Raw genomic sequence first — 16,669 nt, forward strand, 5'->3', positions numbered from 1 at the left:
CATCTTTAAGTGTGTCCTCTGTCATTTTCTTCTCCTCTCTCTATTGCTCTGGGGTTGAAGGATACTTACATTAGAGAGACAAGACACCTGTGTGCATTAAATGCTCAATCAACACTGTTCAACACATTATAGTTTTCTTTATCTAAATTTTTAAATACACATTCCCTGTTTCTTGATCAACAACTTTTAATTTTCCTACCCTGTCTCCAACTTCATTTTAGAATTATGAGTCCTCCAAAATGCAAATTCCCATTTGGACCATGATTCTATCTCAGAATTCTGTAGTATAAAACAAATACATGAATACTATGCTTTATGCCAAACTAGAAGTAAAAAAATCATATGTCTCACAGAGAATAAAGTTTTACATTAAATATGCAGATAAAAATTTGACCTTAATATATATAAATACCTATCTATCTATATGACTTCTCCCTAGGAATACATTCTGTTTTTGAATACATTATGCGTGTGTGTGTGTGTGTATAAAACAGAGAACATATTTTTAGGAGGAAGTCATATAAATTCTATAGGTACTTAAATTAGCCAGTTAGATCTACAGGTATCCTGAAGTCAGTAAAGTTTAGGCCCAATCGCTAACAAATAAAAACATCCTACTAAATTTTTAAGCCACCTCCATATTTCCATAATTTAACCAAAGCAGTAAAAAGATTCAATTTAAAAAGAAGTTAGATGAAATCAGTTTACATATAACCCTGAAAGCTGCTTAGAATCACTACCCCAGAGCATACTAAAATTTAAGACTGACAACAGTCCCTCACTATCTAAAAGAAGTCAAAGACATTCTAACTAAAAATTAACTTCTTCACTTTTAAAAATAATTACTAACAAAAAAAAACCATACTCACCTCTTCGATTAACTTTTCATTTGGTGATGATGTACAAAGACAAACAAGGTAAGTTTGCTTAAAACTACCTTTTGTACCAATCTCCGGATGGTCAGAACACAGCTTTGCTAGAGCAGTTGCTTGACTTAACTGATTGGTTTTGATTAGATGTTTAATTCTCATATCCAACAAGATGGGACCCTCAAAAGCTAAAAATTCATTCACTTTAAAAAACAAGACATAATAGATTATTAACATTTGGTAATAATTCATTTGCAATACAAATACTTAGAAGGAATATCTTTTTTAAAGCACAGGAACTAATACTCTTTTTTTTGCTTTGCAATTTTCTATTACTGTCATGATACTATAAAATACTTGACTTTATAAGCAAAAGAAAATTCCACTGCTAACTTCTGAAAGTTGCATTAAATATTTTTACCCCTGGGAGTACCATTTAGAATGAGGTGAATTAACTTCTTTATGATAATAATTTTGCACTGAATTCTAACAGTCCATGCTATTAAAATTACACTAAATTCTTTTCCCCACAGCATTTATTCTTGAATATCAGAAGTTAGCATCCCTGGAAATCTGCAGTGCTGGGGAATGACACACTTATACTGGTAACCACTGGATATTCTAGAAGATAAGATTCAACCAATATTGCATTCAATACTGATGATGTATTTTTTATTTTACAAAGGTGAAGTCTATTTTGCTTTAATAGATGTTTTAGGACAAATGAATTATCTACAGAAAAATAAATAAGGGGTAGGGGGAGTCTACTGAAACTTCTGTAGGTTTATAATTTTTAAACATCAACTGATAAACCTCAACATTTGCTTAAGACCCACTTACACATAATACATTTCTATTCTGTTCAAATCTTCAAATTTCCTACTGCTTGTCTTCTCAGCTACAAATAAAATTTTTTATTTTTCGAATTTGTGAAGGAGACTTCAAATTTTAACAAGTACAAATTTAAACTCTTCCCTCTTTTCCTTACCAGAATGAGAAAATCATGTTTAAAATTTTACTTGGTGATAGTTAGCCTGAAACCTTTGGAAGGCTTTTAGTAATACAATTTTAAATACTCTAAATAAAACATACAATTTTTTTACTTATGAACAGACTGGAAGATATGTCTAGTAAGTAATTTGTGGGTTAAAAGATGGAGAATGAGAGATGTTCTTCCTTCTTTAAATATCCTTTGCTACCCTCTAGTACTTTTATTTTTTAGATCTAACTGCACTGTATTCCACTGTGTAAAGATTCTTCTATGAAACAGTATAATCATGGCTCCTCAGTATTAAAACCATGAACATATAAGCATTTTAACACAGGATCCCAAATTCCATCCTTTTCTTGAAGTCTAGACCTTTGTACCTGAAACTCTATTCTTCTGACACATTAAATCAAAAAGTATAAAGATTGAACACGGATAAATAAAACTAAATGCCTAACTCTGTGGTGCCTCTGACTGTATGTCTCACATATACAGGGCATTACTTTTTTTAGTATCACATGATCCCACTCAGACAATTATATCGCAAGTATGTTTTCACCGTTTATTTCACTGCCAAACCAAAATCAGGAAAGATTCTAAATGAAAACTTAAAAAAAAAAAAAGTTAAAAGTTTTCTGGCTATAAATAAGTCATAGACTTAAAAAACTAAAGCTTAGTTTCCTAATACAATAATTCTCTCAAAAGGGAAAATCTAACAATAAAAAGTCTGGGAATTACTTAAAACACTCCCACTAAAACTCATAATTAACAAATTCTGAGGACTGTGGCAAAGAAATTATTTAAAAGTGGCAAGTATTTAACAAAACTGATGACACTGAATAGAATCTCAAATAGTCCCTAAAAATCTCAAATAGCAACATATAAATTAGAATGACAAATTGTGCAAAATAATTTTCTGTGCTAATTCAATATATAGGAGAATATATGTTAATATTGTAAAATTTCAAAAACATAGATTTTTTTTTTTTTAAATGATGGGAAACCACTGCCACACTTAGGGCAAAACTGTTTCCAAAGAAAATATAGAATATTAGAGCAGAAGGGACTTTATAGATCATTTCGTCCAGCTCCATCATTTGGCAGATGAGTAAACTGAGGCTCACAGAAAGTAAGTAACTTCCTAGGGTCATAAAGCCAGTTAATGACAGAACCAGGACCAGAATAATGTGTCTTCTGACTTCCAGCTTAATACAGTGGTGGGATAAGAAAACCAAATTCACATTAAGTGTGTCTACTTCTATTTAGAATGGCACTTTATAGCAGTAAAGAGCTGTAAAGTAGCATTAACTTTTAAAGGAAAATAATCGTGTATTCCGAAGCTCAGGATTCAAATGGATCAAAAGTACATTATATCTCAATACTCAATTCAGAACCTGCAGAATGCTTACTCTTCCTGGCCTTTTTCCATTTCTCATTCCTTTGTATCTTTCTCTACTTCTCTCCAATCCAGAGCATGCTTCTTCTTACAGCATTATAATATCACATCAAAGACTACCTGTTTTAGGGCTTGCCAGACTTATGAAAAAAGTTTTATATTTATCCTTGAGTAGCTAGTCACATCACATCTCATTCTCTACCCTGCTTTTTCCACTTCCATCCCATAAAAATAAAAATATCTTGAATTTTACTGTGTGCAGCCTTTTAATCTCTTTTCTCTGTATTTATGGACTTGAACAGAAAAGCAGATTTTACTACATTTGAGCCTATCAAGAGAGCTGGACGACGTAAAACGATAATGTAAATCAATAATATTTAGCTAGCTCAGTAAGAAAGAATGGCTTCTTCGCATAGAATGCCACTTACGCGGTATTAAAAAATACTAGTTTCTACATTAAAGATAAGTAACTTTAACTATATTACAATATATAAGTTGATTTTGTGATAAATCATTACACAAATATTAAATGAGCATGTCCTATGCACCAAAGCTTAGACTAACTAGGTCCTGGATTTCCCTCAACTTAATCTACTGGGCATGTATTTCCATGGCCAGATTTGCCCACAATCTCCTCTGCAGCATCTCTGAACTAGCTATTTAGCAAGCATCTCAAACTCTGCAAACCAATCTCTATACCACAGTACGTATTATCTCAATTCACTTAGTCATGCTCAAGCCAGGAATCTAACAGTGGCCTTAAAAAATGCTCTCTTGTGCTTTCTTTTCACCCACACATCCAATTCACCTCCTAATTCTGTCACTTCTAATGCCTAAATACTCCATCCCATTCACTTTTCTCCACCTCTACTCCTACCATTTACCCACTCCTCCCAGCCCGTCATTAATCCATCAGACCACTTTGTAGCACTCTGCTAGTCTTCTGCATCCACCCTTACACCATCACATCTTCTCCAGCTTAAAACACTCAAAAGCTTTCCCTTTGCCTTCCATGAGTAAATTCTAAACTTTTCACCATGGCCTACCTGAATCTGCATCAATTATTCCTTTTTAAAAAATATAATTTGTATTTTCTCTTAAAAACAATTTACCATTTGGAAAGAAAGAGAGAGAGAGAGAAAGAAAGAAGAGGAAGAAAGGAAGAGGGAAAGAAAAGGAAGGAAGGAAGGAAAGGAGGGAGGGAGGGAGGGAGGGAGGGAGGGAGGGAGGGAGGAAGGGCAACCAAATTGGAAAGGAAGAAGTAAAACAATCCGACTACAGATGACATGATTTTTTATGTAGGAAACCCTAAGGATGCCACAAAAAAACTATTAGAATAAGTGACTTTAGCCAAGTTATAGGATACAAAAATTAAAATACAAAAATAAGTTGCATTTTTATATACTAACAATGAACAACCTGAAAAGGAAATTAAGAAAACAATTCCATTTACAGTATCAACAAATACTTAGGAACAAATCTAACTAAGGTGAAAGACTTGTACTCTGAAATCTACAAAACATGGCTGAAAGAAATTAAAGACACAAGTAGATGGAGAGATCCCCGTGTTTGTGGATTCAAAGACTTAATACTGTTAAGATGTCCAGCTATCAAAGCTATCTAAGAATTTAATACAATTCCTGTCAAATCACAATGTTTCTTGCAGAGAGAGAAAAATTTACCCTAAAATTCAAATGAAATCTCAAGGGACTCCCAATAGCCAAAACAATTTTGAAAAAGAACAAAGTCTGAAGTGTCACACTTCCTTACTTCAAAATTATTTATAAAGCTACAGTAATCGGAACAGTGTGGTACTAGCATAAAGACAGACATATAGGCAATGCAACAGAGCAAAAAGGCCAGAAACAAACCTTCATATATATGGTCAAATGATCTTCAACAAGAGTGCCAAGATCAGTCAATGAGAAATGGACAGTCTCTTCAACAAATGGTGCTGGGAAAACTCATGTTTACATGCAAAAGAATGAAGCTGGACACTTACCATATACCATACAGAAATTTAACTCAAAATGGATTAAAGATCTAAATGTAAGACCCAAAACTACAAAACTCCTAAAAGAAAACAAAGGAGATACACCTGAAGACATTGGACTTGGCAAGGATTTACTGGATATGACACCAAGATACGGACAATAAAAACAAAAACAGCCAACTGCAACTACATCAAACCTAATTTTTTTTATGCATCAAAAGACAGAATCAACAAAGTGAAAAGGCAACCTACGTAATGGAAGAAAATATCTGCAAGTCATATATCTGATAAGGGGTTAATATCCAGAATATATAAAGAATTCTTACAACTCAACAATAAAAAATCAAATAAACCTATTACAAAGTGGGCAAAGGACTTTAACAGACATTTATCCAAAGATGACATACAAACGTCCAACGAACACATGAAAAGGTACCCAACTAACCATCAGAGAAATGCAAATCAAACTACAATGAGGTATCACCTCATAATCCATTAGAAAAATTACTATAAAAAAAAAAACCCCAACAAACTCAGAAAGTAAGTGTTGGTGAGGATGTGGAGAAATTGGAACCTTTGTGTACTGTTGATGGGACTGTAAAATGGTGGAACTTCTATGGAAAACAATCTGGAAGCTCCTCGAAGTTAAAAACAGAACTATCTACCATATGATCCAGCTATTCCACTTCTGGGTTTGTACATAAAAGAACTGAAAGGAGGGTCTTCAAGTGATATGCACATGCACCCCCATGTTCACAGCAGTACTACTCATAAAAGCTAAGAAGTGGAAGCAACCCCAATGTCCACCAACGAATGAATAAACAAAATGTGGTATACATCCATGCAGTGGAGTATTATTCACTCTTAAAAAGGAAGAAATCCTGGGATGTGCTACAACATGGATGACCCTTGAGAACATTATGCTAAGTGAAATAAGGCAGTCACAAAAAGGCAAATATGATATGATTCTACTTATTAAGGTAACAAAAGTAATCTAAGTTATAGAAACCAAAAATAAAATGGTGGTTAGCCAGGGGCTGGGAGAGGTGTGGTAGAGGGAGTTGATATTAAATTGTTACAGAATTAAAAAAAAAAAAATTGTTGGGGAGCCTGGGTGGCTCAGTCAGTTAATCATCTGACATCAGCTCAGCTCATGATCTTGGGGTCCTGAGATTGAGCCCTGAGTCAGGCTCCATGCTCAACGGGGCATCTGTTGGCCCCCCCACCCCTCCCACCACTCGTGTACGCTCTCTTAAATAAATAAAATCTTAAAAAAAGAAAAGAAAGTTACAGAATCTTAGTTTTGCAAGATGAAAAGTTCTGGAGATGTTTTTTACAACAATATGAATATACCTAACACTACTGAACTATACAATTAAAAATGATTAAATGGTACACTGTTATCTGTTTTTTACCACAATAAAAAAATAAATTTAAAAAATCAAGGCAGTACTGTTAGTCACAAATATCCAAATTCAGAATTTTTGTTAAAATTTTTAGATTTTATTTTTTTATTTGAGAGAGCACAAGCAGACGGAGGGGCAGAGGAAGAGTGAGCAGCAGAATTCCCACTGAGCAGGGAGCCCGGTGTGGGGCTCGATCCCAGAACCCTGGGATCATGATCTCAGCAGAAGGCAGACTCTAAAACTCTAACCGACTGAGCAACCCAGGGGCCCCCACATTTAGAAATTTAATAAAAACACAATACTTCAAGCTGTAGGCAAGTGGTTCTTAACCATGGCTGCATAAGTATGTTGATCTTCTAAAAAGTACTGATGCCTGGGGCTCAGACCCAGAGCCTCTGGTCTGAGGCAGGCCTCCAGCACTGAAATGTCTAAAAACTCTCTAGGTAATTTAATCACAGACAGGTTTGAGGAACACTTCTCTAGGTATCTGTATTTCGGTGTCCAAATTACCAATTAGGGATAGTCTTAATCTTCACTCTACCCTTCACCCTTTCCTGAGGGAATATGTTACATTTATAAGAAATAGAATTTTTTACTTAAAAGATTTAAGAATTTCTTAAATCATGTTGCTTGCTTTTTCATTAAATCTGAAACTTCATGGTCATTACTTGACTACGGTAAAACCTTTTGATCATAACTGATTTTTTGACTTGGTTGCTATAAAACAGAATTTTTAAAGACTAGAGGCGCTTGGGTGACTCAGTTGGTTTAAGTGTCTGCCTTCAGCCCAGGTCATGATCCTGGAGTCCCTGATCTACCCATATCAGGTCCCTGCTCAGTGAGGAGTCTGCTTCTGCCTCCCCTCCCCACCCCCCACGCCCCACTCCTGTTCTCTTACTCACACTCTCTCAAATAAAATCTAAAAAAAAGAAAAAAAGAATTTTTGAGGACTAAAAAAAATATCCATGCCATAGATGAACCTAGTTAGTAAGCAACACTAAAATTTTCGTGTGAAATAAGATTTCACTATGAGATTTGAATGTAATTAAGTTGACGTATTTATCCATGTAACTTTATTATACAATACACTTACTAAAACAGAATGCTTCAAGAAACCAATGAGTGTATTTTAAAACCATTTCTAGTAAAAATGACGATTTGGGGGTCACTACATTTATATTTAATTATATAGGAGTATAATTAACATTAAATATAAATATGTCATCAGCCTAAAATGGGACTGAACACTTTTATAGGCTTACTACAGTTAAATTCTATCAGCTTAATTCTATCCAGTCACCGGTCCTCAATGATCTAAGGGTTATACATAAGTAAAAGGTAGTCTAATTTAGAAGTGATTTTTAAAAATAAAATCTAAAATGTTCCATTCACTTACTTTTTATATCAGGACAAGATCAATTAAGGGCACAGAAGGGAGAAGGCCATAAGGCAAAAAAAGAGAAATCAAACAACAAGAAAGAAAAGAAAAGAAAAGAAAAGAGAAAAAAGAAAGAAAAGAAAAAAGAAAAGAAAAGAAGGGAGGGAAAGAAAAGAAGGGAGGGAAAGGAAAAAGGAAAAGGAAACAAAAACGAAACAAAACCAAAGAGAAACAAGTTAGGCCAACTGTTATTTCTAAAAGTACTTAATATAGTCTTTAAGGTACTCTTTTTAGTGACTCTCTGTAAGAAATGTCCTAACACAAAGTAACTGTCAATAGATTTGAATCTAGTTTTCGAAGTCACCTCTTCTGGCATTCTCTGTACAGACATGTAAAGCTATATATACTACACACGAAAAATACAACAAAAGTATCAGGGTGAAAGAACTGGAGATTATCCAAAACTAAATGCAGCTGCCTGCAATCAGATCTGACCTCATCCTATTTACCTGGAAAGTATGAGTTATCACCTGCTCTCTCCTCCCATCTCCCCTCCCTTCAAATATTACATCTTATGTATGCTAATATCTGATAAACCAGGGAACAGTTTTTCCACCTTCACTTTTAAATGCAAAGTTTATTACTGAAATAAAGACTTATTTTCTCACAAAATTCTTAAGGATTTATAAGTACTGTGGTAAGCTTAAGAAATTTCCTTTGAAAAAGAAGGGGTTCCGGGGTGGGGGGAGAAGACTGCAGGGCCTAAGATTCAAGAAAGGACTGGCAAGCTAACAAAAATGTAATTTGTGCAACTGCAAATTATCCCAATATAGAAGTATAAGGGACAGGTTTGAGGGAACTCAGTGTGACTGTAATAGGGAGCTCTCTCAGAGTTTAGACTGTAAAATGATCTGTACAAAATGGAAAGCAGGCTCAGGACCAACGATGCACACACAAGTGTTACGAACCTATGCAAGATGTTATTAAAGCCAGAACCCAAGATGACCCATAGCACACCAAAAATGTTGAGAACAATCAAACTAGCAGAGGTGGGTAACTTCTGGAGAAAAGATTGCCACTTGGGTTTGACTATGCATTATTTATGATAACGGAGAAAAAGGAGAATTCCTCTAATGGTGGTTCTGTTAATAAGCTTTGTATTTAAAAGGGCAGAACAATGCAGCAAATGGAAATAAATGGGAAAAAGTAATTTTCAAGATAGGGATGAGCAACAGATATAATCCTGAATAAGAGTCTCAAAATTAATTATATTAAAAGCATGGTGTGTGATTGTTCAGAAGATTCATGAGCATTAAGAGCCAAGACAGATTCATTAATCATAAATTAGGTTATGCCTGTCACAAAAATTATCTCAGTATGTATCAGAGACCCAAATGTAAAATGTGACACTATAAAACTTCTATGAAAGAAATCTATAGAACTCTAGGTTTGGTAATGAGTATGTATGTATGCATTGCTATTTTTATTTTATATTATTTCATTTTAATTCCAGTATAGTTAACATAGTGGTAATGAGTTTTTAGATAAAACACCAAAAGCACGATCCACAAAAGAAAAAATTCATAAGTTGGACTTCATTAAAATTTTAAATTTCTGCTCTGTGAAAGACACTGTTAAGAAAAAGGATGAGCCACAGACTGAAAGAACGTATTTGCAACACTCATGTCTGATAAAGAACTCGTATCCAGAATATACAAAGCACTGTTAAAAATTAACAATAAGAGAACAAATAACCTGATTAAAAAATAGAAAAAAAATCTAAAGGGATGCCTCACCGAAGAAGATATACAGATGGCAAATATGCATATGAAAACATGTTCAGTGTCTTATGTCATCACAGAGATGCTAACTGAAACAAAAATGTGATATTACGACACACCTATCAGAATGGCTGCAATTACCAAAATAGGTAATCCCAATTACCAACGAGGGTCTAGAGTAACATGAATCGTCATTCACTGCTGGTGAGAATACAGAATGGTACAGGCACTTTAGAAAACAGTTTGGCAGTTTCTTACAAAGCAAAACACAGTCTTACCATATGATCTAGCAATCTTACCCCAGTATTTACCCAACTCGTGTGAAACTTACATCCACCCAAAAACTTACATGCAAATGTTTACAGTAGCTTTATTCATAAACAGCAATGGTAGTAAACAAGATGTCTTTTAATAGGTGAATGAAGAAACTGGTACATTCATATAACACATACTATCATGGAATACTATTCAGCAATAAAAAGGAATGAGTTGTTGAGATACACAAGACATAGATGAATGTTAAATACATATTGCCAAGTAAAAGAAGCTAGGCCAAAAGGCTATAATTGTAAGACAATCTTGAAAACGCAAAACTATAGAGATGGTAAAGAAATCAGTAGTTATCAGGTGTTCACGAGAGGCTTCAGTGGGTGAAGACAGTTGATTTTTTATGGCAGTGAAACTATTCTGTATGATACCGCCATGGTGGATACATCGTACTATGCATTTGCCAAAGCCTATAGAACTTTACAGCACAAACAAGAAATCTTAAGGTATGCAAATTTTTAAAAATTTAGGAGGTTGGGGAAGCCCAGGATGAAATTAATATGGCAAAAAAAAATGTGTATTATAAATGTTATGAAAGAACTTCACTGAAAGAGGAAGGGAAATAAAGTGCTCACCTAACTAACTCTGGATGAACAGAGTCTATAAGAAAAATGGCAAGAGAAATCGTACATAAGCATTGTATTCTAATCAGTAAAGTTGTTTTCCACAGAGGTATAAGTTATCAATTCTGAAACCACTATACATGTACACTAACACTGATTAAGTATATAGATGGCCAATGGTAGGAGGTCAGTCTGAAAAGACTATAATATTGCATGATTCCAATTATAGGACATTCTGTTGAAGTGAGAAGTTACAGATAAGCAAAAAGAGGAGAAAAGAACGATCCCTGTGGTATGGATTAGAGTGGAAGACATTAGGATGAACCTTTCTATTTAGTTTGATATAAATACAGCTGGTTACATATGGAAATATTTACAGATGTGTCTACACACAGATTAGTATACCTACATATATTTTCTTGCTTTGTCTGTTGAGAGGTCCTAGAAGCAATGATACCCTAGAAGCAATGTCACTTCAGTAGCAATAAACACACCCAGTTATCAGGTCTATTACTGTTCTCCAAGAAAAAAGAACTAGGATTCTTTGGAAAAATAGCCAATTCTACAACTGGGGCGGGAAATAAGGAAAATAAGCTGGAGTACCTTATAGAGCTAGAAAGCAAGAAAGTACTCAAATAAAAAACATAATCTATAATGACAAGGGTATGTCAAAGGGACACAGAAATTAAATCAGAGGGTTCGCAATGGCCAAGGCTGGGACAATTTGAGTAACAAAATAAATAATAGTATTGGATTATACCAAAGTATAAAATGAATATCCCTTAGTCTATACTGATATAAATAAATGACTGAATAAATGGGGGAAATCTGTGTAAATTCCAAATAATCTGTGTAGATACTTCCCCCCTCCAGGAGGTGGAGCTTAAATTTCCACCTCTTAAGTGTGGGTTGCATGATAACTTCCTTCCAAAGAGTACTATATGGAAAGGGAGAAAAAGAGTAACTTTAGAGTGGAGAAACCTGACAAAACACAGCACCACAGCCAGGTAAGCAAGGTTAATATCAACAATGAGAAGTCATGTGGATAGTATGTACCCCTGATATGATGTGATAACAATGGCACTTTACCTCTGTGATCTTCCTCCCCAAATCCACAAGCCCAGTTCTAATCAAGAGAGCAACATCAGACAACTCCCAATTAAGGGATATTCTACAAAATACCTGACCAGTATTCCTCAAAACTGTCAAGGTCATCAAAAACAAGGAAAGTCTGAAAAACTGTCACAGCCAAGAGGAGCCTAAGAAGACATGACGACTAAATGTAATGTGGTATCCTGGATGGGATCCTGGAACAGAAAAAGGACATTAGGTAAAAACTAAGGAAATCTGAATAAAGTATGGAAGTTAATTAATAACAAAGTATAAATGCTGGTTTATTAACTGTGACAAATGTATCATACTAATGTAAGATATGAAGAATAAGGAAAACTGGTAGTGGGGTATATGGGGAACTCACAATTTTTCTGTAAATCTAAAACTATTCTAAAATAAAAAGTTCATTTTAAAAAATAATAAATTAGGTCATACTAACCTCAATATTAAACATTATTACTTAAAAGAACTCTAGCCAAATACTTGTTATGGTGTTATGGTCTTTCATCAAATCCTTATTTACACAAAAGGAGAACCACAGAGCAGACAAAGGAAAAACAGGCATATTTTATCAAACAACCATAATCAAAGAGTATTGATTAAAGGACTGAAGGTAAGAAGGAAGATTTCGTAAGTATCCGAGGGGCTAGGTTTCTGGACATGACCATTTTATGGTTATTTTCAAGGACCTGGATGCCAACAGAATATATGTTAGTAAGAGGAAACTGGTAAGGACAAAAACCTTGGATAACAAAATCAAGACTGAAAAGAATACTGAAAAGTTGCAAACACAGAATGAATCTAACAGTGAAATTAAGCAGAAAGAAAAAAAAAAAAAAAGCAATGCCTTGTGTGCCAAAAGACAAAGTATAAAAATGCAGTTGATAATTTAAGGGTAGCATTTATTTTTTAAAATTTTTGTGTGATTTTAGTAATCTCACTGAGTTGTGAGAATGATATAGCTACCCACAAAGTTTAATGTCACCTTAAGTCACACTAAAAGTATAAATTGTTAGGATGAAAAATGAGAGTACCAATGACCTCAAAGTCAGCCAGATTATATTTAGGGTACACATAAGATTCTGAGAATTACATATTAAAGAGAACAACAAAATGCACTAAAAAAACCAGGAATCACGATTTAGATTTAAAATCTTTAAAAATCTCAATTGCTATGGCACGAGAAGAGGGATTTATACTTTGTTTGGCATGGCTCTAGGGGTAGCACTAGATTCAAAAGATGAAATTCTAAGAATACTGTTTTCACAGTTTTCGTAGTGAAGATTTTCTAATCACAGGTTAAGAACAGACTGAACTACACAGCAAATCACCTCTCTAGGGAAGAAATTGGTGTTTAAGAGAAAGCCAATTTATTTATCAGTGATATTTAGAAGGGAGCTGAAATTGGGTAAAAAAATAAGCGTTACTGTCTTTCTAATTCTGAGACTATGACTAAAGAAAGGTACAAGTAATATATAAGCTTAAAGTTCCTGTGATATTCAAAGGCCATCTACTTGAACTATGTTGATTTAGTTATTAGAGTTACTTCATTCTAAGATGCTAAAACCTTAAAGTGAAACCAGCATTTTCAGCCACCCTCAATTCCCCAAATCAAAGAGCATTTCTTGGGTTAGCTGGGTTTTAGTGAATCCAAATTTACTCAATTAAAAAAAAAGTTCAGGATTAAGTAGATTACTGTTCAAATATTACATCAAACCTCCAAAGGCTTCACTATAAACAAACTAATGAGCATAGCCTCCTAAGGTGTATTCATTATTCTCTAAGCTCTGGTTCTCTACAAACTTGCTGTAGTTAAGTTAAACTAAGAGGCTGGATATTTAAAGCTTAAAGTTCCCCATCCTTTTGAGTCATCAAGTTTGAACATGTAAATAAATTAATATTTTTGTGTAAAATGTTAACTCCTTCAACTTTTTCAAAAGATGTAATTATGAAACATACACTTCTAAGTTTATGTGATTATCTGTAAAATGACTCCCATCAAAGAGACATTCTAAGTAAGTGAGGACCAAGTAAAGATTATGGCTGCAAAAACTCTGTCGTTTAACATCTGATTGCTTCACTGAGTTGTATTAAAGTCTGGCTACCTACAACTACTGCTATCGTAAGAAACTCCTCTTGGCTCAATAGTCCAAATTACTCCAGTAGCTATGTCAGGCAAAGAACAAGAAATAAAGCAGCAGAGATGGGCAGAGACTTTGTTAACAGAAATGATGTTAGGCACATCCAAGCAAGTAAGGAAACTGAGCACATATTTTTTAAAAATAAATTTTAAATCTCTGCTAAGGTGAAGGTACCATTTTCTTGCTTTAGTGTAATGTGTTGAGTTTAGCAAAAAAAAAAAAAAAAAAGCTCTTCAGAAATTGACAACAGAAAAATGGAGTTAATTCTTTATTTAAGCTAGGTGCAATTTATTAAGCTAGGTGCAACAGGGCATGATATAAAAAAGGAGAGAGGTCCTGACTTCAATTCCTGGCTCTGCCTCAAAACACTGGCAATGTAATATAGAAAAGACAACCAATCTTCCTGAGCCTCCGTTTCCTCATCTGTAAAATAGGGATAATAAAGATCCTACCTTTTTCACAGGATCATCAAGGTTAAATTTGAAACCATGAATATAAAAGCACATTTCAAACTGTTAGGAACTATACAATGTAATCTGATATTATTAATCTATTACATCCAGTATTTCCAAAAGCTGAATAAATTAGAAAGGATAATTTGATTGTAAGAACAAAATCTTAGTGGTATTAGTATACTGGGAATATAACTAATATGCCAAAGGCAAAAAAATCTAAGATTCTCAACTTTTAAATGTTGTTATTATTAATTTAAATAATCAGAATCCACTCCGCATTTCTCCAAGGTCTTGAGAATACTGCAGTTAATCTGTGGATATCCACAATGGAAGGGGGTACTAAAAACAATCTGCTTGTGAAAATTAAGGAATGGATAACATCGCTAGAACTATCAAGCAAAGCATGGAGAAATGGTTAAGAGGGGAGCCAGGTAGGAAAAAACAGCTTGAAGAGAAGTTTGGAGATTGGCTGGAAAGCCTTTCGGTAAATACCAATGTACCAGAAGAGTTCACAACCAATGGACCGAATATTCCTTTCTCAGAGCCTTCACAATTTGCTATAACATAGCAAAATGCCTAAAGTTTGCCATCAATCAACAAGCAAAGCAGCAATCAACAAAAGAAGTTTGTTTACTTCTTCAGTTAAGTACCATGGGAAAAGTTCGGGTGAAATCTGTGCACCTTCCTAAATAATCTCAAGGAAAATACCAAAGACAATAACTGCTCTATTCTTCGTGGTATATATAATTTTTTGAGCTCTGAACATTAAGTGTTTACATATTATTAGTGATTTGGCCATCTACTTCCAACAGGGTATCTGCCAGTTTCAGTTTAACTGGGATCTTTATTGTCCAAGCTCATACAGTAACAACAAAACAGAATAAAATAAGATGGAGCGATAAGCTGTTTGAGAAAGAGTACTAATCTTAGAGGCAGAAGACTTGAGAGTTCTAGGTTTAATTTCTTTCTCTATTTTGAGGAAAATCATTTAACTGCCCTATTTCTGTTTCCCATCTGTCAAGTATGTTATCAAATATAAGCTAGATTGCCACCTGTCAGGATATTGCAGAGGGAATTCCTCTATTTGAAAAGATGTTGGGAAAAAATTTTACTTTTTCTGTTACTCTAAGACTGTGTAATAGCCTATAAGTATATCTTCCCCCAAATAAAATGAAGGTGAAGGGCCTCAAGCACCTCAGCTAAAATTTAACTAAATGGTCCTTCTTTGGGAAATCTTGAGATGAATTATATTTATCAAAACAATTTTAAGTACTTATTTTTTTCTAGTCTAATGATTCTTTTTTTTTCTCTCTCTCTAGAAAATTTACCTTTATCCTTATCCAATGGTTCCTGGGAAAGAATAGTGCACAGTACCGGGTTTTTCCACACCCCAGTCTCTTGAGCTAGAGTAGCTAAAAAATGCAATTCACAGCTGCCATTCTCCATCAGCTTTTCATGAGCTACCTATAAATATTAAATAAACATCCAAAGAATTACAACAGATTTTTAAAAGCAAGCTTATCAGGCTCTAAATATAATACTAAACTTTTGAAAAATAAGACTTTTATCTTAAAAATTTCACATCACATTACAAAGTGCTGAATTCCTTTACTTCTGATTCTTAAAGATGAATCTCAAGAATTGTATCAATTGTAAATTTTAAATACAATGTATTTCTAGAAATAAGTTAAAATTATTTTCCCCCAAAATCTAAACCAAGAGCAAAGTTACTTCTGAAGGAAACTATCAGAATATCCACAGCATAAAAGACCTTACACATTTTATATCCTTTGTGTTAGTAAAAAAAAACTTTTTCCAGAAAGACTTCTACCATTAATAAAGGACAGATTTGCATCAAGGCCTAAGTGACAACATGCACATATTCCAATAAAAGGGACTTATGAAAACAACTAGATGCATGATTTTTCATTTATTCATTACATAGCCTTGGAAATATTCTATTTAAAACTGACACTAAAATTTGCTTACTAGTTGTTTCCAAGTGTTCATGCAATTAGCATATTGTTCAAGACACAAAAGACCAATGGTTTTTATTCAATTCAGAAAATGTTTATTGGGAATTTCTATGGGCAAAGGACTAGGGAAGAGAGCAACTGGTCCCTGCAACTATGGAGCTTATCCTCTAGTGGGGTAAAGAAAGGTTAAAACAGTAAAACAAAGGCAAAATGAAACAAATGCTGTTAAGCAGGTATAAAATAACCCCAAGGAAGCTCTGATATGAGAGCAAACTGTCATGGA

The 16,669-nt window shown here is 34.1% G+C and overlaps 1 protein-coding gene across 2 annotated transcripts in view; it reads right to left on the reverse strand.

The window, feature by feature from the left end:
• Positions 1-16,669, reverse strand: part of ZNF292 (zinc finger protein 292) — an 89,489-nt gene that overhangs the window by 23,442 nt on the left and 49,378 nt on the right. Inside the window, exons 4-5 of one of the 2 annotated variants that reach the window (XM_026511846.4) lie at positions 15,739-15,874; positions 870-1,072 (exon numbers count right to left, since the gene is read on the reverse strand). In XM_026511846.4, the coding sequence (XP_026367631.2) occupies positions 870-1,072; positions 15,739-15,874 (339 nt within the window). The remainder of the gene's footprint in view (positions 1-869; positions 1,073-15,738; positions 15,875-16,669) is intronic. The other variant, XM_057311205.1, reaches the window with a different exon arrangement.

Source organism: Ursus arctos, unplaced genomic scaffold (assembly GCF_023065955.2).
Source record: "Ursus arctos isolate Adak ecotype North America unplaced genomic scaffold, UrsArc2.0 scaffold_13, whole genome shotgun sequence".
NCBI lineage: Eukaryota > Metazoa > Chordata > Mammalia > Carnivora > Ursidae > Ursus > Ursus arctos.